This window comes from Neophocaena asiaeorientalis, unplaced genomic scaffold (genome assembly GCF_003031525.2).
Source record: "Neophocaena asiaeorientalis asiaeorientalis breed wild unplaced genomic scaffold, Neophocaena_asiaeorientalis_V1.1 scaffold102, whole genome shotgun sequence".
NCBI classification, from domain to species: Eukaryota; Metazoa; Chordata; class Mammalia; order Artiodactyla; family Phocoenidae; genus Neophocaena; species Neophocaena asiaeorientalis.
In genome coordinates, this window is record NW_020175078.1 from 4,651,623 (window position 1) to 4,674,298 (window position 22,676).

The window sequence follows — 22,676 nt, forward strand, 5'->3', positions numbered from 1 at the left end:
AAAAAAAAAAAAAAAACAACAACAACAAAAAAAAACACAACAATCTTTCATCTTCAAAGTCACAATGTTATAGCTACATTATTATTCCACCTTGCACATACAGGATGGAGGTACGAAAGGTAAAGGAACTCTGACCAAGTTTAGAAAGTAAAGAGGCTTACACATTTAAGCGCAGATCTCCATAAAGCCTATGTTCTTCCCACTACACCCTGCTAGGTTCTTCCAGAAGTAATATATGACTGTACACAGTCAAAACCTGCTTAGGGCTCAATTTCCTCATGAGTAAAGTAAGAGATTAGAATAAACAATTTTTACAGATACTTAAGTTGCACAAACCTTGCAGACAATATAACTTTTAGACGAGGACGATCAACATTTAAATAAACTACTATGTCACATTTAAAATGATGTGATAGGGACTTCTCTGGTGGCACAGCGGATAAGACTCCATGCTCCCAATGCAGGGGGCCTGGGTTCCATCCCTGGTCAGGGAACTAGATCCCACATGCATGCTGCAACTAAGAGTTCGCATGCCACAACTAAGGAGCCCACATGCCACAACTAAGGAGCCTGCCTGCCTCAACTAAGGAGCCCACCTGCCCCAACTAAGACCCAGTGCAACCAAATAAATATTTTAAAAAATACAATAAAATGATGTGATAAATTCATAAGCTCTAGTACAGCAGGACTGCCATGTATGTTTATACATATTACAGTCATACACCACAGCCCTAAAGGACCATTTTATTCCCCAATGCAAATCCAAAATGAAGCACAGTGTCTCAACTCTCTGAAAATATAAGAAATCACACTGAAGGCTATGTTTGCCATTCAATTAAATGCTAAACAAAATTAAAATACTATTCTGGCACCAAACTTTATTTTCAAATGAAACTTTCTTCAATGATAAAATTACTCCAGAAATCTTTTCCTTTATTTAGAATACTGCACTGAAGAACACACACACACAAATAATACCTGACATAAGTACATACCTAGGGTTTGTAGCATTATGGTTTCAAGTAAAACCAGTTCTTGAGTCTGCTGAAGGTAAGCCTGCCAGGTAAAAATAATAATATTAAAATGCTTAATAAACATAACACTACTAGACTATGGGACTGTTAAATCTCATGAGTATTATAGATTCATTACAAACTACTGCAAGGTAGTTTGGAAATATGAAGAAAATAAAACTGAGGGTGATAGAGAAAACCTATTTTCTGTGATAATTCTCAATTCAATTACTTCTAATACAGGAAACTCTAAATTCAATTACTTCTAATACAGGAAATGTAAACAAAGCAAAGCAAAGCAAAACAAAACAAAACAAACACCAATCTAAAAATAATAATATGAAAGGGGGTAGGTTAATTGAAAAAAGACATCTCCAGTCTGTAACGTAAAACTTTACCTAGGCATTGGTGCTTCAAGACTCATTAAGGACAGGAAGCGCCAACCCAAGTAAGATTAAATTCGAACTGGCCTTTAAAGAAAAGGATTTATCAACTCACTCTAGGATATTTCATGTAGTAATTCCTTGACTGTCACAGTAGGTCAGTGCGTTATTTTTTAGAATTAAATTCCTCTCTTCAGAAAAGACAAAATAAAACAATCCCTCAAACCCCTAGATTAAAAGAAAAAATTTTAGCTATAAAATACCAAAACAATGTACCATACACCTGTGGGGACAAAAACAGACGATCTTCTCCCTCAACTTCAATAAATCATTGCCCTAATGTAATTACTCGGGGAATAAAAGGTATGAAAACTTTCCTGCCATCTCATTCTTATATCATGACAATTGACTAAGGTGATAAGAAAACTATATTATATATAAATATTCATTTCTAAGGACATATTGCTAAACTTAGAGTGAAAGCACCTTTAATTTTATTTATGCCCATTTTGAGATCACTGAGCTGAATTTTAAAACACAGATTTTTCTATTATTTGAACAATACCCTAAGCATTCACAAGAAATAATTCTGAATTTGTAAAGTTAATAGAAACTATAAGAAGTAACTTTAAATAATCATACATTCTCTATCATTGAATAGCTACATTAATATTTTAGTCCCTAAAAGCCAACATGTAGGATAAAACCTGTCATTAATAAAATCAGGTATATTTAATTTGGACCTTAAACTTGATCCAAATCAAACTGAATTAATACAGTCTGGTAGTCATTCAGTAGTTAACAGTTCCTGATAAAGCAACTCACTTACATAGGAGTGCTAGAAAAAGGATTTCAAAGGCCCAGAATGCTAGCTTCTGTTTTAAGATGTCAGAACATTTAAAAATGGTGTTTTCAAACAAGGTCTATTGAAACACTGGTGATGAACAAGCTGCCTGTAAACCAGTATTACTCTTTAGGAAAACAAAAATAATTTCAAAATGACACTCATGAAAGCATGGTAAAATAAATCTTTATGTGTCAGAGAATAGTAGTAGCATACACGCATTAATAAAGGAACACTTCCATAAAAAGAGTAATTACTGGTCTAGAGATAAATCCAGAGGTTTTTCTATTCCCTTACTTGCCGACAATTTAAGAGAATTATATATCTCTGGTCTTAAATACACCCAAACGATGAAGGTGATATGATATACCCTCTACATATATCACAGGTTTGCTGTGAGGATAAACAAAATGTGAAACACTTAAAAAGTACCTTTGAATCAAAGCTTTACATGATGCAGAATGACAATGAAATTCATGAACATTAACATGAAATATGTTTCTGTCAGATCACTTCCTGGTATTACATTCCTAAGTCGTAATAGTAATAAGCAGCATTGGAAGGCAACACTAATCGAATTGTATTTTTATTAAATCTAAATAATGAAAAGGCTTCAAAACCCAAAACACCCAATTTTTACATACATCACATTTAGTATCCAGCAGTGGCTCTAGGGGATGAAGACAAGCATGTGCTACTTTGATAACATGTTCAAGTTTTCGAGCCTGTTCTTCTACTTTTGCAGCCAAAAATAATGCAGTAGGTGATATTATCTGTGGAAAAGATAAAATTTGGTGATTTAAAAACAAATAAATTTTGGAAACACTTTCTACTTTCTAAGGGAGGGGGCATGCAAAAAAGGAATGCCATATTAATAGTATGAACTGAAGTTGGGCTATGACGAGATTAAATTTTTTAAAAGTTATTCATTAGATAGAACTAGTTACCTCAGTCTATAAAATCTGTTTTACTTGTTTTGCAAGTAGAATTCTAAAAGGAAAAAGACTTACACTTTAGCTAAGAGTTTAAATAATATTAACGCACATTGTGGAGGTAAAGGAAAAAACTCAAGCAAAATAATGAAGCCAAAGCTTTAAAAAAAAAAAAAAAGAAAGAAAAAGAAAAAAGAAAAAGAAAAGTGGGTAAAGTATACCCAGATTTTCCCTCTTTTGAGGCAGTCACCACTTACTAGGATTCTTTTAATCAATGCTTCATTTTGTGGCTAAGAGCTATACAATCTTGCTTAAGAGAGAAAAAGAACAAGAATCTACAAGGCAAAATAAGAGGATTCTGAACATGAAACTGCTCCCTAGTATATCTCTATTACTTCAATATAGCAATATTAAAAGTAGCTAAAAAGCCAGGGAATATAAACATGTAAGACAAACCAATAGAGTAGAAACCTTTCTAACTGGAGATGAAAAAATTAACTTTTTTTTTTTTTTTAGCTTTAGTAAGTTATGCTCTTGGGATAGAAACATAAGAACATTGCACTATAAAGATACTAAGAGAACACCAATTTTGAGCAAATATTTATCCAAAAACTTAGTAGTAAACCAAATAATTGCTGACTCAGAAAACTGGCATAATTTAAGTTCAAATAACATTCTAGGAATATATACAAAAAATTTGTCATGAAAAGATAATTTCTAAACGTCAAGATTCAGGTACATTATTTTTTCAAGAGATGAATATCTGAGTCTAACTGCATCTGAGGGGTTATCAATCACTATACAGAAACAATGCCAAAAGAAGGAGGGGAGGAGAGAGGGGGGCATAAATCAAGTTACACGATTTGGGTAGTTAACATAAGGAGAAAATTTGATACAGGGGAGATGGATCTTTCTTCTGATAGCTTTTAAAACAACTTATAAATATCATTCTTGAGATATAAAATTTAATCACTGGATTTTGGATCTGAAAGGGGCCTTCTCTAGTCCAACTGCATTTGCAGATGAGTCAATGGAGTAAAAATGACTTCACGAAGTTCTCTTCCTGTGTATAAATCTTTAAAACATACCTAAAATTAAGTGAGTTTGGCTACAAACAACCAGCAATAATGTTACCTTAAATAGACTGAATAATTCCATCTTGGACTTTCAATTTATTTCAGTCTCTTAAAATTACAACAGGAAATGGTTTAAAAAACTGAGAATGCTCAGAAAAGCAACTTATTCTTAGTTTTCATAGATACAGACTAAACTGTTATTCTTTACAACAGATTTAATTAAGCAATACCAAAATTAGTCAATATTCTTGAGATACCAGTTATATGGCAGTCATCCAGGGCAGGGGGGTCCCTGAGATGTAGAAAGTGTAAGATAACTGAGAGTGGACAATTATGTTCTATCTGTTTTGTCATTCTGTCTACATACTGAAAATTTCTTACCACTGCTACCTAGTCTGTTTGATTAATTCCTTTTCTATTTAACAGCTTGCCTCAAAAGATCACACCCACCCAAGGTAAAATTCCCGAGTAAGAGTGAATTGCTCTTCTTTATTCAATAGCAAATGGTGTATTCCTCTATCATTGTACTTACACTGTACTCTAACTTGGGGTTTATTAACTTTGTCTGCCCTACCAGTCTAGAAGCAGCTTGAACACAGAGACTAAATTATTCATTCGTTATCCAGCATTGTGAGCTGCTGTTCAAAATGCTTGCTTAATGAATGACATGTGGATAATCCACATATTAATATAAAGGCACCAATATTAAGTTCAGAGTATTCCAAATGTCAAAACAAAAAATCTAAGAGCCAATGCCAAGGTAAGAAATGCAAGAAACACTCAATAAAATGAAGATACTCTCAGTTTCCCACAATCTCTCATTTATTATCTCGTTCATGTCTAAGAGGGAAATGGCTAAGTCAACCTTCAAATGCTAGAACTCTGTCAAACAGTGAAGCAATACAGGCTCAAATGAAAAGTCAAATTAGACTGAACTTAAAATTTAAACTGTCTTCCTAACACCAGATAATCCAGAATTTCTCTTACTTGCCTAAAGGGCACTTCTAAAAGTCTCCAATGAGTTTTTCTTGGTAAAATCTCTTAGGACTCCCAGTCACAGCTCCATCCTCTTCAGACTTTTTGTAAACCTCAATATCAAGAAGCACTTTCAAACCACATAGCTCTTCTCCTTAGAAGACAGTCTCAATGGACACAAAATATGCATGCTAGTGAATGATTCTAAAATTCTACAAAAAAGTTTTAAAAATTAAGTATTCAAGGAGCTAAGCAATGATCTTCAGGATAGGTTCCTGGTTTATTTACCCACACTCCTCACAGAAGTCTTTCTGTTCTCCCTCTAAATAGGGCTCAATTCTCATCCTCCTCCAGTGCAACTAATACCCAACACTCTTCCAAAGTTCCTGGTGAAATCCACTACCTCCATTCACATTTCCTCCTCTACTGCCTGCAAACATCTTACTCCATCAGGGCTGTAAAAACAAAACAAAACAAAACAAAACACCTTTTTAGATACTTTGTGAATATCCATGCGAGGCTTTAATTTTAAGGATGACTAAGGAAGGTAATCAAACTAGGTACCACTGCTTTTTGTATGAAAAGCTGACTTTGTTGTTTAGCTTATTAAAACAAAAATAACTCAAAAACCTTTAAGTAACGACAACACTTCTAGTTGGTCGGTGGCTTTTAAAGGTGAGCATACTTCTGAAGACAACAAACATTCATTAGCAAACTTGGTTCAAAGTAAAAGAATTCACACCAATATTGGAGTAGACATTTGGTTGGTTCAAATGACCAATTACAAACTGAGATTCAGTTCACTGGGGACAGGGACCATGCACTATTCATCTTTTGTGATCTGGTACTGAGTTTAATAAACTTTCTCAAGTTGCTGTAACTAAAGAGAAGAAAAACTGATCTTTAAATAGTGTCCACAGTTTGTCACTCTAGCAGATGTACAACTATTTCAAGGGTATATTACATTCTCAAAACAAGACAAATTTCTACAGAAATATACCATACAAATGATGGAGAGGGGGAGGTAGAGGTGATGAAGCCAGCTGTAGCACAGTAGTCAGACTGCCTCAGTGGAATCCTGGCTCTGTTATCTGACTAGCCTAGGCAAATTACTTATTCTCTTTGTGGCTCAGTTTCCGCATCTGTAAAATGGGAGAAATAGTATCTGCTTATTAAGTTGTGGTAAGGATTAAATGAATCAATATATGTAAAGCACTTAGAATAGTGCCCCATTGTAATATGACTCAAATATTATTATTACTATGCTGCAAAATGAAACAACAGTTGTGTATTTTTAGGGTTGATCTTAAATTTAAAAAGTGATTTAACATGCTCATCAAAATTCCCTTCTTTCTCGCTCACCTTCTTTCTTCCACGGTTAAACTCAATTCTTTAAAGGGTTCATTGTAGTCCTAACTAATAAGCAGATTCAAACACTGAAATGATGGCACCTGACTTTACTTAAATGATTACACTTGCACTCCTCTTTTCCTTTCTCCCTCCAGCTGTTTTTACATTCTTCTCTTATTCTATTCCTTTGTATGTTTCCATTCCTACTGCTTGATCTGACTCCCTTCCTTCTCCATCTTTCTCCTCCTGCCCATTCCTGGCCGCTGTCTCCCCCTTCTGCTCATGATGCCTTTACTGCTGACATTCTTCACTCTCCATTGCTGCCTTCAACCTTGATAGTTGGAGGCAAGGTCAGTTTGCAATAACAAAAAGCTTGGGTGATGTCTAAGTCACTGGAAATGGCTACATCAAAATCAGTTTCAAATAAATCATTCTGGTCTTTATTCTTTTAGTAGTTAATTTTCTGCATACACTTTGTGTATACATTTTTATTTAAGAACTAGCCATAGCTGTTTTATTACTCTTCAACTTTAAATCTGCTAATGCAAAAAAGCCCTAACAGAAGCAAAGACCTCCAAGTCTGCTTTCTATTTGCTAATACATCATCAACAAGCTTTTTCTAATCTTTTCTTAGGTTTCATCTTTAGGTCCTACAGGCTGGTGAGGCCATTTCTGCCTTGTCCCTTAACTGCCCCAACACTTCCTGTCCCCTAAGAATAGGAGTAATTATTTTCTGTGCCTTGAAGACGCTTCATTAATAAATATCCAGCTAGTTCTAGATACCACAGTCTGAATCTGGAACTCACTTGCCTATGGCTATAGTTACAGAAAAGTGGTAATGGTTTAACTTCAGCAAAGACTCACAGAACGAGGATCCCAGAACAGGAAAAGTAAAGTAAAAACTTAGATATGAAGGAAAACAGCCCCCCAACAAAGAAGAAAATGGAATAGGTCAAAATGTCCGTTTGTTACTAAGAAAGATCACCAAGCTTCAACAAATTAAACCAAAATTCCAGTACAATGTTAAAAAGGGGTTTAAACCCTTAATTTTACTGCACTGAAAACACTGGCATTTCAGTGTTACAGAAAATGTCATTAACTCACTCTGGCATTTTAGCTGTTTTCCTACCCATATAATTATGTGTGAGTGTAATACTGTCAACGTAAGAAATTTTATGTTGAGAATTTAAACAAATCTTCAGGTTGGATGTTATTTGGAACATCTAGTTACATTTTAAAAAGAGCTGGCTTAATAAAGACTGAAAAAATACTAGTATTCAGTATTGCTGAAAAATAGTACTGATGAAGAGAACAGGGCTTGATTTCCAAAGTAATTACATTATATTTAAATACATTTAATATGCTTAACACAATTTGGCATTTTAAAATTTATTTATTGAGGAATACCTCATCATTATGAATTTGTTACAAAAATGAAAAAAAATCAATTTATAGTTTAAAATACCCTTAGCATTTCAAATGTTGGTGTTCAACTCTCCCTTACATATTCAGCTCCTACCAGCCCATAATAAACAATCATAGTACTGTGAAATAAGAACATTAACGTTGCATATGTATTCTATCATACCACATAAACCTTAAAAAAACCACTTTTCTTCAGATGGCTAAACAAACAAAAACTAATATTATAGAAGAATTAATACTGTGAAGATGGCCTGATTCTCCAAATTGATCTACAGATTCACAAAATCCCTGTCAAATCCCAGCTTCTTTTTTGCAGAAACTGACCAGCTGATCCTAAAATTCATATGGAAATGCAAGGGACAGAGAATAACCAAAACAACCTTGAAAAAGAAGAACAAAGTTGGAAAGACTCATACTTCCTGAATTCAAAACTTACAAGCTACAGTAATCAAGACTATGTGGTACTGCATAAAGACATATAGGTTGTGGAATAGAACAAAGAGTTCAGAAATAAACATTATATTTATGGTCAACTGATTTTTCAACAAGAGTGTCAAGATAATTCAATAAACTGATTTTTCAACAAGAGTGTCAAGATAATTCAATAAACAGTCTTTTCACCTAATAGTGCTGGGACAACCATATAATCACATGCAAAAAAATGAAGTCCATCCCTCCCTCTTTAACACCACAAACCAAAAGTAACTGAAAATGGATCACAGGACAAAATGTAAGAGCTAAAGCTATTTAAAAAAACTCCTATAAGAATACAGCAATAAATCTTCATAACTTTGGATCAGGCAATGCTTTCTTAGATATACCAAAGCACAAGTGACAAAAGAAAAATATTAATAAATTGGATACATGTGCTACAAATGACACCATCAAGAATGTGAAAAAGACAAGCAATGGAATGGAAGAAAAAACTCCCAAATTATTTTTCTGATAAGCGATTATTACCCAGAATATATAAAGACGTCCTACAACTTAGATTTTTTTTCAATAAATACATACTACAGTGCCTTAGCAACTGCAGTGGGTTGAATCCACAGATGTAGAACCTTGTATACAGAGGGCAGGGCAACGGTAAAGTTCTATGCATATTTCCTAGTGTGTGGGGGTGGGGTCCCTAAACCCTGTACTGTTCAAGGCTTAAGCATATACAAATAGCCAACACACACATGAAAAGATGCTCTAGACCATTAATCACTACGGAAAAGCAAATCAAAACCACGAGATACTACTGTACACTCACTAGGATAACCATAATTTTGAAAAAAGCCAGTTTAAGTGCTGGCAAAGATGTGGAGAAAGTGCAACCATTTAACGTTGTTTATGGGAAGGTAAAATGGTATGAATACTCTGGAAAACCATTTGGCAGTTTCACAAAATGTCTTTAAAAAAGCTATCCAAGGGACTTCCCTGGTGGTTCAGTGGGTAAGACTCCTCACTCACAATGCAGGGGGCCTGGGTTCAATCCCTAGTCAGGGAACTAGATCCCGCATGCATGTTGCAACTGAGTGTCCACATGCAAAAACTAAGAAGTCCACATGCCTCAACTAAAAGATCCCTCACGCCACAAGGAAGATCTCATGTGCCACAACTAAGACCCGGTGCCGCCAAAATAAATAAATAAATAAATAAAATATTAAAAAAGAAGCTACCTAAGATTATTGAGGTCTAGGTTTACCATACAATCTAGCAATTCCACTCCCAGGTATATACTCAAGAGAAAACAAAACCTTAACTCCACACAAAACCTTGCACACGAATGTTCACACCAGCATTATTCACAATAGCAAAAAATTTGAAACAACCTAGATGTCCACAAACTGATAAATGGACGAATAAAATGAGATATCCACACAATGAATGGAATGTTACTAAGCAGTAAAAAGGAACGAAGTGCTAATATATGCTACACCATGGGCGAATCTTGGAAACATTATGCTAAGTGTAATACCACATATTGCATAATTCCATTTATATGCAATGTCCAGAATAGGCAAATCTACAGAGACAGAATGGTTGTCCAGGATTGGGAGGGGGGAGAAAAATCAGCGAACTGCTAATAGGCATGGGGTTTCTTTTTGGGGTGATGAAAGTACTATACACTTAGATTGTGATAATGGCTGCATAACTCTATAAATATACCCACTGAATTACACATTCTAAACTGGTGAATTTAAGGTATATTTTCATCACCCGCAAAAGAAACCCTATGCCCATTAGTTCACATCACATCTATTTCCTTAAATATGACATACACGGAGTACTTAACATGCCAGCTTTACAACTAGGACCACAACTTATATTTAAGTATAAAATATTAAGTTAATGCCCCAAAATGCTGTGGGGTGGTAAGGATGTTTCTATCACTTTCCTCATTCCCTAGAATGTGTACACATGTTTATAGTAGAATGTATAGTGATATAGTCTGATTTTCACTTAAAAAAATTACTGTAAACAATTTTATGTACTAAAAATATCTTTGTTATGCCTTCAAAATCAGTTTATAAATTACATAAAGTCAGTCTTCATACAGAGACCTTTGTGTGCCTTGGCTAATGCAAACACTCTTTGCATATTTGTTAACATAAAAATCTGCTCTATTCTATAGACCAGGCTCAGTTTAGAATGACTACATCACCAAATTGTATAAAATACTTTCTTAGTTCTGGGACAAATAAGCTAAAGCCATCAAAGAAGCATATGAACTAACAAGACTAGCAGACACAAGTATGTGTGTGTGCACGAAAAAAAGTATGAATTATATGAATATTTTACAATCATTTAATTTTGAGGGAAAAAAGTTGCTTCATGAAGACTTTATAAAGACTTGTATAAGATATGGTCAATACATTCCATCAGTCAACATATGTAACTAGACATATAGAGCACCATGTTTCAAAGCTTTTTTAAAAAACTTTGAGCTCTTTTCAGAATCAATCTGAAAAAAAAAATCTAACAATATCACATGCTTTCATATGTCTATCAAACGCTCTCTGAGGGATCTTCTGCCTTGCTTACTCAAATCTCCACAGAAAATCAGAGTAACAAGATAGCAAAACCAAGAGCCTATGGATGCTTATAACCAAACCACTTAACAAGGAAATCCCAATATACAAATGGGAGAGGAGAAAACAGGCTACTGTAACCACAATACCTACAGTATCAGCATCTATGCAATAAGGAAAGGGAAGTAATGGGGCATGTGCTGGACTTGATAACAGAAGAAACTCAAAGTAGCCAACAGGCACCCACTGGAAACCATGGCAGGCCAATTTGATAACAGCAGCTAAACCTGGGAAAAATTCTGTCAAGTCCAATTAAGTGGATGAATGCATGAGGCCTAGAATAAGGCTTAAAGGGTTGAAGCTAACTTCTATGAACTTTTGAAACTGATCTCCCAAGGCTCTCTTCCAGGACTCCATATTGAAGAAAAACTTCTGGGAACAAAAAGCAAAATTGGCAGGATAGGTACAAGGCAAAGCAGAGATAAAAATGAGGTAGGGGAACACAGCCAGGAGGCCCCAGAAAGCCACCTGCTACATTTCTGAATATCACACAAAATAACCGTGAAGTTAGAAAAGCTCCTCTGAAACACATCTACTTAAAACTCAGGAAAACTAATCTCTGAAAAAAGTGAGTATCACAAAAAGTATTTAGGTCTTACAAAGATACTATAAGAAAAAAATTAGAAGAGTTGTCCCTAAGCAACAAAAATCACACTAGAAAGAACTGCTTAAAAAACGAGTCAACAAATGGTACTGAGAAAACAATATCCGCATGCAAAAATCAGACCCTTACCTTACACCATATATAAAAATTAGCTCACTATGGACCAAAGACTTAAATGTAAGAACTAAAACTATAAAACTTAGAAGAATACGGGAAATAATTTTGGATTTGGCAATTATTTCTTTTTTTTTTCGCCAACAGTACGCAGGCCTCTCACTGTTGTGGCCTCTCCTGTTGCAGAGCACAGGCTCCGGACGCACAGGCCTAGCGGCCACGGCTCACAGGCCCAGCCGCTCAACGGCATGTGGGATCTTCCCGGACCAGGGCACAAACCCATGTCCCCTGCATCGGCAGGCGGACTCTCAACCACTGCGCCACCAGGGAAGCCCGGCAATGATTTCTTGGATATGACACCAAAAGCACAGGCAACAGGCCTCCCTGGTGCTGATGCCGGGGACATGGGTTCGTGGCCCGGTCTGGGAAGATCCCACATGCCGTGGAGCGGCTGGGCCCGTGAGCCATGGCTGCTGGGCCTGTGCGTCCGGAGTCTGTGCTCTACAACAGGAGAGGCCACAACAGTGAGAGGCCCGCGTACTGCGGGGAAAAAAAAAAAAGAAAGCACAAGCAACAGAAGAAAAAATTTGGACTTCATCAAAATTAAAACCTTTTGTGCACTAAAATATATATTTTATATATTATATACACACATATATATGAAGTTGGCCTACAGAATGGGAGAAAATACTTGCAAATCATGTATATGATAAGGGATCAATATCCAGAGTATATGAAGAACTCATATAACTTAACAACAAAACACTCAACTAAAATATGGACAAAGGACTTGAGTAGACATTTCTCCAAAGAAGATAAATGACCAATAATCACATGAAAAGATGCTCAACACCAGTAGTCATCAGAGAATCTCAAATCAAAACTACAATGAAATACCACTTCACACCTGTTAGGATGGTTATTATCAGAAAACCAGAAGAGTAAGTGTTGGTGGGGCTTCCTTGGTGGCACAGTGGTCAAGAATCCGCCTGCAAATGCAGGGGACTTGGGTTCGAGCCCTGGTCTGGGAAGATCCCACATGCTGCGGAGCAACTAAGCCTGTCCACCACACCTACTGAGCCTGCACTCTAGAGCCCACACGCCCAGAGCCCGTGCTCTGCAACAAGAGAAGCCACCGCAATGAAGAGTAGCCACTTTCCACAACCAGAGAAAAGCCTGTGTGCAGCAACAAAGACCCAATGCAGCCAAAAACACCAAAAAAAAGAGTGTTGGTGAGGATGTGAAATTGGCATCTGTGTGCATTCCTAGTTGGAATACGAGATGGTGCTATTGCTATGGAAAACAGTACGGCAGTTCCTCAAAAAATTAAACCCAGAATTACAATGTGATCCAGTAAATCCATTTCTGGGTATACACCCTGAAATACTGAAAGCAAGGAATTGAGCAATTTGTATATTCATGTTTATAGCAGCTATCCATCTGTCCATTAACAAATTAAAATGGATGAACAACTGTAGTACAAACATACAATGGAATATTACTCAGCTTTAGAAAGAAAGGAAATTCTGACACATGCTACAACAAACATGAATCTTGAAGACATCAGGTAAAGTGGAATAAGCTAGACATGAAAGTTCAAATATTTTAAGATTCCACTTATAGGAGGTACCAAGAATAGTGAAATTCATAGCAAAGTAGGATGGTGGTTGCTGGGGGTGGGGAGAAAGGGGAAATGTGAAGTTTGATTACTAAATAGACTTTCAGTTTGTGAAGATAAAACGTTCTGGATATGGATGGATGGTGGGGATGGGTGCACACAATGTGAACGTACTTAATGTCACTGAACTGTACACTTAAAAATAGTTTAAATGTTACATTTTATGTTATATTTTACCACAATTAAAAACACCAAAAAATTTAACAAACCATCACACCTCCAAACTAACAGACATTTAAAAAATGATTCAGATGGTGAATTTGCACCTACAAGATGGTGGAGGAGTAAACGACATGGAGATCACCTTCCTCCCCATAAATACATCAAAACTACATCTACATATGGAGCAAGCTACAGAACACCTACTGAATGCTGGCAGAAGACCTCAGACCTCTCAAAAGGCAAGAAACTCCCCACATACCTGGGTAGGGCAAAAGAAAAAACAGAGACAAAAGGATAGGGACGGGACCTGCACCAGTGGGAGGGAGCTGTGAAGGAGGAAAGGTTTCCAAACACTAGGAAGCCCCTTCGCGGGCAGAGACTGCGGGTGGTGGAGCAGGGAGCTTCGGGGTCACGGAGGAGAGCACAGCAACAGGGGTGCAGAGGGCAAAGCGGAGAGATCCCCGCACAGAGGATCAGTGCTGACCAGCACTCACCAGCCCAAGAGGCTTGTCTGCTCACCCGCCAGGGCGGGCGGGGGCTGGGAGCTGAGGCTCAGGCTTCAGAGGTCAGATCCCAGGGACAGGACTGGGGTTGGCTGCGTGAACACAGCCTGAAGGGGGCTAGTGTGCCGCAGCTAGCTGGGAGGGAGTCCGGGAAAAAGTCTGGAGCTGCTGAAGAAGCAAAAGGCCACTGTTTCCAGGTGCGCGAGGAGAGGGGATTCAGAGCACTGCCTAAATGAGCTCCAGAGACAGGCATGAGCCGTGGCTATCAGCACGGACACCAGAGATGGGCATGAGACCCTAAGGCTGCCGCTGCAGTCACCAAGAAGCCTGTGTGCGAGCACAGGTCACTGTCCACACCGCCCCTCCCGGGAGCCTGTGCAGCCCGCCACTATTACAGTCCCATGATCCAGGGACAACTTCCCTGGGAGAACACACGGTGCGCCTAAGGCGGGTGCAACGTCCTGCTAGCCTCTGCTGCCGCAGGCTCGCCCTGCATCCATACCCCTCCCCACCCCAGGGCCTGAGTGAGCCCCCGAATCAGCCAATCCTTTAACCTTGTCCTGTCTGGGTGGGGAACAGATGCCCTCAGGCAACCTACACGCAAAGGTGGGTCCAAACCCAAAGCTGAACCCCAAGAGCTGTACAACATAGAAGAGAAAGTTCTCCAGGCAGCCTCGGGAGCAGCGGATTATATTTCCACAATCAACTTGATGTACCTGCATCTGTGGAATACCTAAATAGACAACAAATCATCCCAAAATTGAGGTGGTGGACTTTGGGAGCAACTATAGACTTGGGGTTTGCTTTCTGCATCTAATTTATTTCTGGTTTTATGTTTATCTTAGTTTAGTATTTAGAGCTTATTATGACTGGTAGATTTGCTTATTGATTTGGTTGCTCTCTTCCTTTTTTTATTTTTTATATATATATATTTTTTCCTTTTTCTCTTTTTGTGTGTATGTGTATGCTTCTTTGTGTGATTTCTGTCTGTATAGCTTTGCTTTTGCCATTTGTCCTAGGGTTCTGACTGTCCGTTTTTTGTTTTTGTTTTTTAGTATAGATTTTAGCACTCGTTATCATTGGAAGATTTGTTTTTTGGTTTGGTTGCACTCTTCTTTCCTTCTTTTTAAAATTAGTTTTATTATTTTTAATAATTAATTTTAACACCTTTATTTTATTTATTTCCTTTCTTTCTTTCATCTCCCTTTTCTTCTGAGCTGTGTGGCTGACAGGGTCTTGGTGCTCTGGGCGGGTGTCAGGCCTGTGTCTCTGAGGTGGGAGATGCGAGTTCAGGACACTGGTCCACCAGAGACCTCCCGACCCCACATAATATCAACCTGCGAAAGCTCTCCCACAGATCTCCATCTCAAAGCCAAGACCCAGCTCAACTCAACGACCAGCAAGCTACAGTTCTGGACACGCTATGCCAGACAACTAGCAACACAGGAACACAAATATACCCATTAGCAGAGAAGCTGCCTAAAATCATAAGGTCAGAGACACCCCAAAACACACCACCAGATGCTGTCCTGCCCATCAGAAAAACAAGATCCAACCTCATCCACCAGAACACAGGCACTAGTCCCCTCCACCAGGAAGCCTACACAACCCACTGAACCAACCTTACCCACTGGAAGGAGACACCAAAAACAATGGAAACTATGCACCTGCAGCCTGCGAAATGGAGACCCCAAACACAGCAAGTTAGGCAAAATGAGAAGAAAGAGAAATACACAGCGGATGAAAGAGCAGGGTAAAAACCCAACAGACCTAACAAATGAAGAGGAAATAGGCAGTCTACCTGAAAAAGAATTCAGAGTAATGACAGTAAAGATGATCCAAAATCTTGGAAATAGAAGGAAGAAAATACAAGAAATGTTTAATAAGGACCTAGAAGAACTAAAGAGCAAACCAACAGTGATGAACATCACAATAACTGAAGTTAAAAATTCTCTAGAAGGAATCAATAGCAGAATAACTGAGGGAGAAGAACGGATACATGACCTGGAAGATAAAATAGTGGAAATAACTACTGCAAAGCAGAATAAAGAAAAAAGAATGAAAAGAATTGAGGACAATCTCAGAGACCTCTGGAACAACATTAAATGCAACAACATTCAAATTACAGGGATCCCAGAAGAAGAAGAGAAAAAAAAAAAGGGACTGAAAAAGTATTTGAAGAGATTACAGTTGAAAACTTCCCTAATATGGGAAAGGAAATAGTCAATCAAGTCCAGGAAGCACAGAGAGTCCCATACAGGATAAATCCAAGGAGAAATACGCCAAGACACACATTAATCAAACTATCAAAAATTAAATACAAAGAAAAAATATTAAAAGCAGCAAGGGAAAAATAACATACAAGGGAATCCCCAGAAGGTTAACAGCTCATCTTTCAGCAGAAACTCTGCAAGCCAGAAGGGAGTGGCAGGACATATTTAAAGTGATGAAAGAGAAAAACCTACAACCAGATTACTCTACCCAGAGAGGATCTCATTCAGATTGGATGCAGAAACTAAAACCTTTACAGATAAGCAAAAGCTAAGAGAATTCTGCACCACCAAACCAGCTCTACAACAAATGCTAAAGGAACTTCTCTAAGCAGGAAACACAAGAGGAGGAAAAGAATTACAATAACAAACCCAAAACAATTAAGAGAATGGTAATAGGAACATATATATCAATAACTACCTTAAATATAAATGGATTAAATGCTCCAACCAAAAGACACAGACTGGCTGAATGGATACAAAAACAACCCCCATATATATGCTGTCTACAAGAGACCCACTTCAGACCTAGAGACACATACAGACAGAAAGTGAGGGAATGGAAAAAGATATGCCATGCAAAGGGAAATCAAAAGAAAGCTGGAGTAGCAATTCTCATATCAGACAAAATAGACTTTAAAATAAAGACTATTACAAGAGACAAAGACGCACCCTACATAACGATCAAGGGATCAATCCAAGAAAAAGATATAACAATTGTAAATATTTATGCACCCAACATAGGAGCACCTCAATACATAAGACAAATGCTAACAGCCATAAAAGGGGAAATCGACAGTAACACAATCATAGTAGGGGACTTTAACACCCCACCTTCACCAATGGACAGATCATCCAAAATGAAAATAAATAAGGAAACACAAGCTTTAAATGATACGTTAAACAAGATGGACTTAATTGATATTTATAGGACATTCCATCCAAAAACAGAAGATTACACTTTCTTCTCAAGTGCTCATGGAACACTGTCCAGGATAGATCATATCTTGGGTCATAAACCAAGCCTTGGTAAATGTAAGAAAACTGAAATCGTATCAAGTATCTTTTCCAACCACAATGCTATGAGACTAGATATCAATTACAGGAAAAATATCTGTAAAAAATACAAATACATGGAGGCTAAACAATACATTACTTCACCAAGAGATCACAGAAGAAATCAAAAAGGAAACCAAAAAATACCTAGAAACGAATGACAATGAAAACATGATGACCCAAAACCTATGGGATGCATCAAAAGCAGTTCTAAGAGGGAAGTTTATAGCAATACAATCCTACCACAAGAAACAAAAAAATTTCAAATAAACAATCTACACCTAAAGCAATTAGAGAAAGAAGAACAAAAAACCACCAAAGTTAGCAGAAGGAAAGGAAGCATAAAGATCAGATCAGAAATAAATGAAAAAGAAATGAAGGAAATGATAGCAAAGATCAGTAAAACTAAAAACTAAAATTAGTAAACCATTAGCCAGACTCATTAAGAAAAAAGGAAGACTCAAATCAACAGAATTAGAAATGAAAAAGGAGAAGTAACAACTGACACTGCAGAAATACAAAGGATCATGAGAGATTACTACAAGCAAGTGTATGCCAATAAAATGGACAAACTGGGAGAAATGGACATTCTTAGAAAAGCACAACCTTCTGAGACTGAACCAGGAAGAAACAGAAAATATAAACAGACCAATCGCAAGCACTGAAATTAAAACTGTGATTAAAAATCTTCCAACAAACAAAAGCCCAGGACCAGATGGCTTCACAGGTGAATTCAAACATTTAGAGAAGAGCTAACACCTATCCTTCTTAAACTCTTCCAAAACATACCAGAGGGAGGAACACTCCCAAACTCATTCTACAAGGCCACCATCACCCTGATACCAAAAGCAGACAGACAAAGATGTCACAAAGAAAGAAAACTAAAGGCCAGTATCACTGATGAGCATAGATGCAAAAATCCTCAACAAAATACTAGCACACAGAATCCAACAGCACATTAAACGGATCATACACCATGATCAAGTGGGGTTTATTGCAGGAATGAAAGGATTCTTCAATATTTTCAATATATGCAAATCAATCAACGTGATACACCATATTAACAAACTGAAGGAGAAAAACCATATGATCATCTCAATAGACGCAGAAAAAGCTTTCGACAAAATTCAACACCCATGTATGATAAAAACCTTCCAGAAAGTAGGCATAGAGGGAACTTACCTCAACATAATAAAGGCCATATATGACAAACCCACAGCCAACATGGTTCTCAATGATGAAAAACTGAAAGCACTTCCATGAAGATCAGGAACAAGACAACGCTGCCCACTCTCATCACTCTTATTCAACATTATTTGGAAGTTTTAGCCATAGCAATCAGAGAAGAAAAAGAAATAAAAGGAATCCAAATTGGAAAAGAAGAAGTAAAACTGTCACTGTTTGCAGATGACATGATACTATACATAGAGAATCCTAAAAATGCTACCAGAAAACTACTAGAGCTAATCAATGAATTTGTAAAGTAGCAGGATACAAAATTAGAGCACAGAAATCTTTTGCATTCCTATACATTAATGATGAAAAATCTGAAAGAGAAATTAAAGAAACACTCCCATTTACCACTGCAACAAAAAAAATACCTAGGAATAAACCTACTTAAGGAGACAAAAGACCTGTATGCAGAAAACTATAAGACACTGATGAAAGAAAGTAAAGATGACACAAACAGATTGAGAGATGTATTGTGCTCATGGATTGGAACAATTAACATTGTTAAAAAGACCATACTACTCAAGGCAATCTACAGATTCAGTGCAATCCCTATCAAACTACCAAAGGCATTTTTCACAGCACTAGAACAAAAAACTTCACTATTTATATGGAAACACAAAAGACCCCAAATAGCGAAAGCAACGCTGAGAAAGAAAAATGGAGCTGGAGGAATCAGGCTCCCTGATTTCAGACTATACTACAAAGCTACAGTAATCAAGAAAGTATGGTACTGGCACAAAAACAGAAATATAGATCAATGGAACAAGACAGAAAGCCCAGAGATAAACCCACAAACATATGGTCACCTTATCTTTGATAAAGGAGGCTAGAATATACAGTGGAGAAAAGACAGCCTCTTCAGTAAATGGTGCTGGGAAAAGTGGACAGGTACATGTAAAAGAAAGAAATTAGAACACTCCCTAACACCATACACAAAAATAAACTCAAAATGCATTAAAGACCTAAATGTAAGGCTGGACACTATCAAACTCTTAGAGGAAAACATAGGCAGAACACTCTATGACATAAATCACAGCAAGATCCTTTTTGACCCACCTCCTAGAGAAATGGAAATAAAAACAAAAATAAACAAATGGGAGCTAATGAACCTTAAAACTTTTGCACAGCAAAGGAAAACAATCACGATGAAAAGATAACCCTCAGAATGGGAGAAAATATTTGCAAACAAAGCTACTGACAAAATATACAAGAAGCTCATGCAGCTTAATATCAAAAAAATAAACAACCCGATCCAAAAATGGGCAGAAGACCTAAACAAACATTTCTCCAAAGAAGATATACAGATTGCCAACAAATACATGAAAGGATGCTGAACATCACTAATCATTAGAGAAATGCAAATCAAAACTACCGTGAAGTATCACCTCACACCAGTCAGAATGGTCATCATCAAAAAATCTACAAACACGGGTTTCCCTGTGGCACAGTGGTTGAGAATCTGCCCGCTAATGCAGGGGACATGGGTTCGAGCCCTGGTCTGGGAGGAAACCACATGCCACGGAGCAACTAGGCCCGTGAGCCACAACTACTGAGCCTGCGCGTCTGGAGCCTGTGCTCCACAACAAGAGAGGTCCGCACACCGCGATGAACAGTGGCCCCCGCTTGCCACAACTAGAGAAAGCCCTCGCACAGAAACGAAGACCCAACACAGCAAAAATAAATAAATTAATAAACTCCTACCCCCAACATCTTAAAAAAAAAAATCTACAAACAATAAATGCTGGAGACGGTGTGGAGAACAGGGAACCCTCTTGAATTAATAAACTCCTACCCCCAACATCTTAAAAAAAAAAAATCTACAAACAAAAAATGCTGGAGACGGTGTGGAGAACAGGGAACCCTCTTGCACTGTTGGTAGGAATGTAAATTGATACAGCCACTATGGAGAACAGTATGGAGGTTCCTTAAAAAACCAGAACTACCATACAACCCAGTAATCCCACTACTGGGCATGTACCCTGAGAAAACCAAAATTCAAAAAGTCATGTACCACAATGTTCATTGCAGCTCTATTTACAATAGCCAGGACATGGAAGCAACCTGTGTGTCCACTGACAGATGAGTGGATGAAGAAAATGTGGCATATATATATACAATGGAATATTACTGAGCCATAGATAGAAACGAAACTGAGTTATCTGTAGTGAGGTGGATGGACCTAGAGTCTTTCATAGAGAGTGAAGTAAGTCAGAAAGAGAAAAACAAATACCGTATGCTAACACATATATATGGAATCACACACACACACAAAAAATGGTTCTGAAGAACACAGGGGCAGGACAGGAATAAAGATGCAGACGTAGAGAATGGACTTGACACGGGGTGGGGGAAGGGTAAGCTGGGATGAAGTGAGAGAGTGGCATGGACATATATACACTACCAAATGTAAAACAGATAGCTAGTGGCAATCAGCCGCATAGCACAGGGAAATCAGCTAGGTGCTTTGTGTCCACCTAGAGGGGTGGGATAGGGAGGGTGGGAGGGAGATGCAAGACAGAGGAAATATGTGGATGTATGTATATGTATAGCTGATTCACTGTTATACAGCAGAAACTAACACAGCATTGTAAAGCAATTATACTCCAATAAAGATGTTGAAAATAAAAGAAAAAAAGATTCATAACACAAAACCTAAAAGAGTCTTTCATAGAGAGTGAAGTAAGTCAGAAAGAGAAAAACAAATACCGTATGCTAACACATATATATGGAATCCCACACACACACAAAAAATGGTTCTGAAGAACACAGGGGCAGGACAGGAATAAAGATGCAGACGTAGAGAATGGACTTGACACGGGGTGGGGGAAGGGTAAGCTGGGATGAAGTGAGAGAGTGGCATGGACATATATACACTACCAAATGTAAAACAGATAGCTAGTGGCAATCAGCCGCATAGCACAGGGAAATCAGCTAGGTGCTTTGTGTCCACCTAGAGGGGTGGGATAGGGAGGGTGGGAGGGAGATGCAAGACAGAGGAAATATGTGGATGTATGTATATGTATAGCTGATTCACTGTTATACAGCAGAAACTAACACAGCATTGTAAAGCAATTATACTCCAATAAAGATGTTGAAAATAAAAGAAAAAAAGATTCATAACACAAAACCTAAGTAAAAAAAGATATGAAATCACACATTCAAAGAGCACATCACACACCTGAGCATATCAACCCAGAACCACCTAGATTTTTAAGGAAAAAAAATCCTTTGACCACTTAGGCAAAAATAAATATAAGAACGTTAGATCACCACCCAAACTGCCAGCAATGCTTTATACCAGGAAAAAAGAAAAAAGCAATTGTTACATATTTAAGATACTTAAGAGAAGAAAGCACAAGCCAAACATTTTCTATCCAGCAAAACTGACCTTGGATATAAAGGGCACAAACAATTATCAACATCCAAGGATTCAGACAATATTGTTTCCATGATCTTCAAGATAACTTTAAACAATCAAAATGACTATAGAGACTTCAACATACGCACTGGTGGTGAACAATACAAATAAAGTTACTTGCAGAACTAAGCTTGAATGAAGATTAAAAGGGAGAGTTTTGTAATGGCTATTTATGATAATGTAGGTACAACTTTTAAAAACCAGGGGTGAGAGGGGAAAGCAAACAAAAACACTTAACTGTTCTCAGTAATTACACTGGTGGTGGTTGTACTGTAATTCTGAGACATGTTTGTGTAATGTGGGATTAACAAGTGATATTGGGATATTTAAATCCTATCATTCCCACATCCTTCAAAACTAAGATTTTTGGTGTGAAAGAAAGGTCACAGAGATGTAATACAAAAGAGGTTAAAGAAAAGAAAGAAGTAAAAAATGCTATTGTTGCTTGAATCAGAATGAATTCCTAAGATATCTTAAATATATATATTTAAAATGTATATATATATAAAACAAGTCCACCTATATTTTGTATAGTTCATATATTTACTGTTAAATGAATAACA

The 22,676-nt window shown here is 37.4% G+C and overlaps 1 protein-coding gene across 4 annotated transcripts in view; it reads right to left on the reverse strand.

The window, feature by feature from the left end:
• The window catches only part of CCNT2 (cyclin T2), a 48,327-nt gene that overhangs the window by 15,594 nt on the left and 10,057 nt on the right, over nt 1–22,676 (reverse strand). For all 4 annotated transcript variants that reach the window (XM_024764096.1, XM_024764094.1, XM_024764095.1 and 1 more), the window contains 2 exons: nt 2,885–3,013; nt 996–1,056 (listed from right to left, as the gene is read on the reverse strand). In XM_024764096.1, the coding sequence (XP_024619864.1) occupies nt 996–1,056; nt 2,885–3,013 (190 nt within the window). The remainder of the gene's footprint in view (nt 1–995; nt 1,057–2,884; nt 3,014–22,676) is intronic.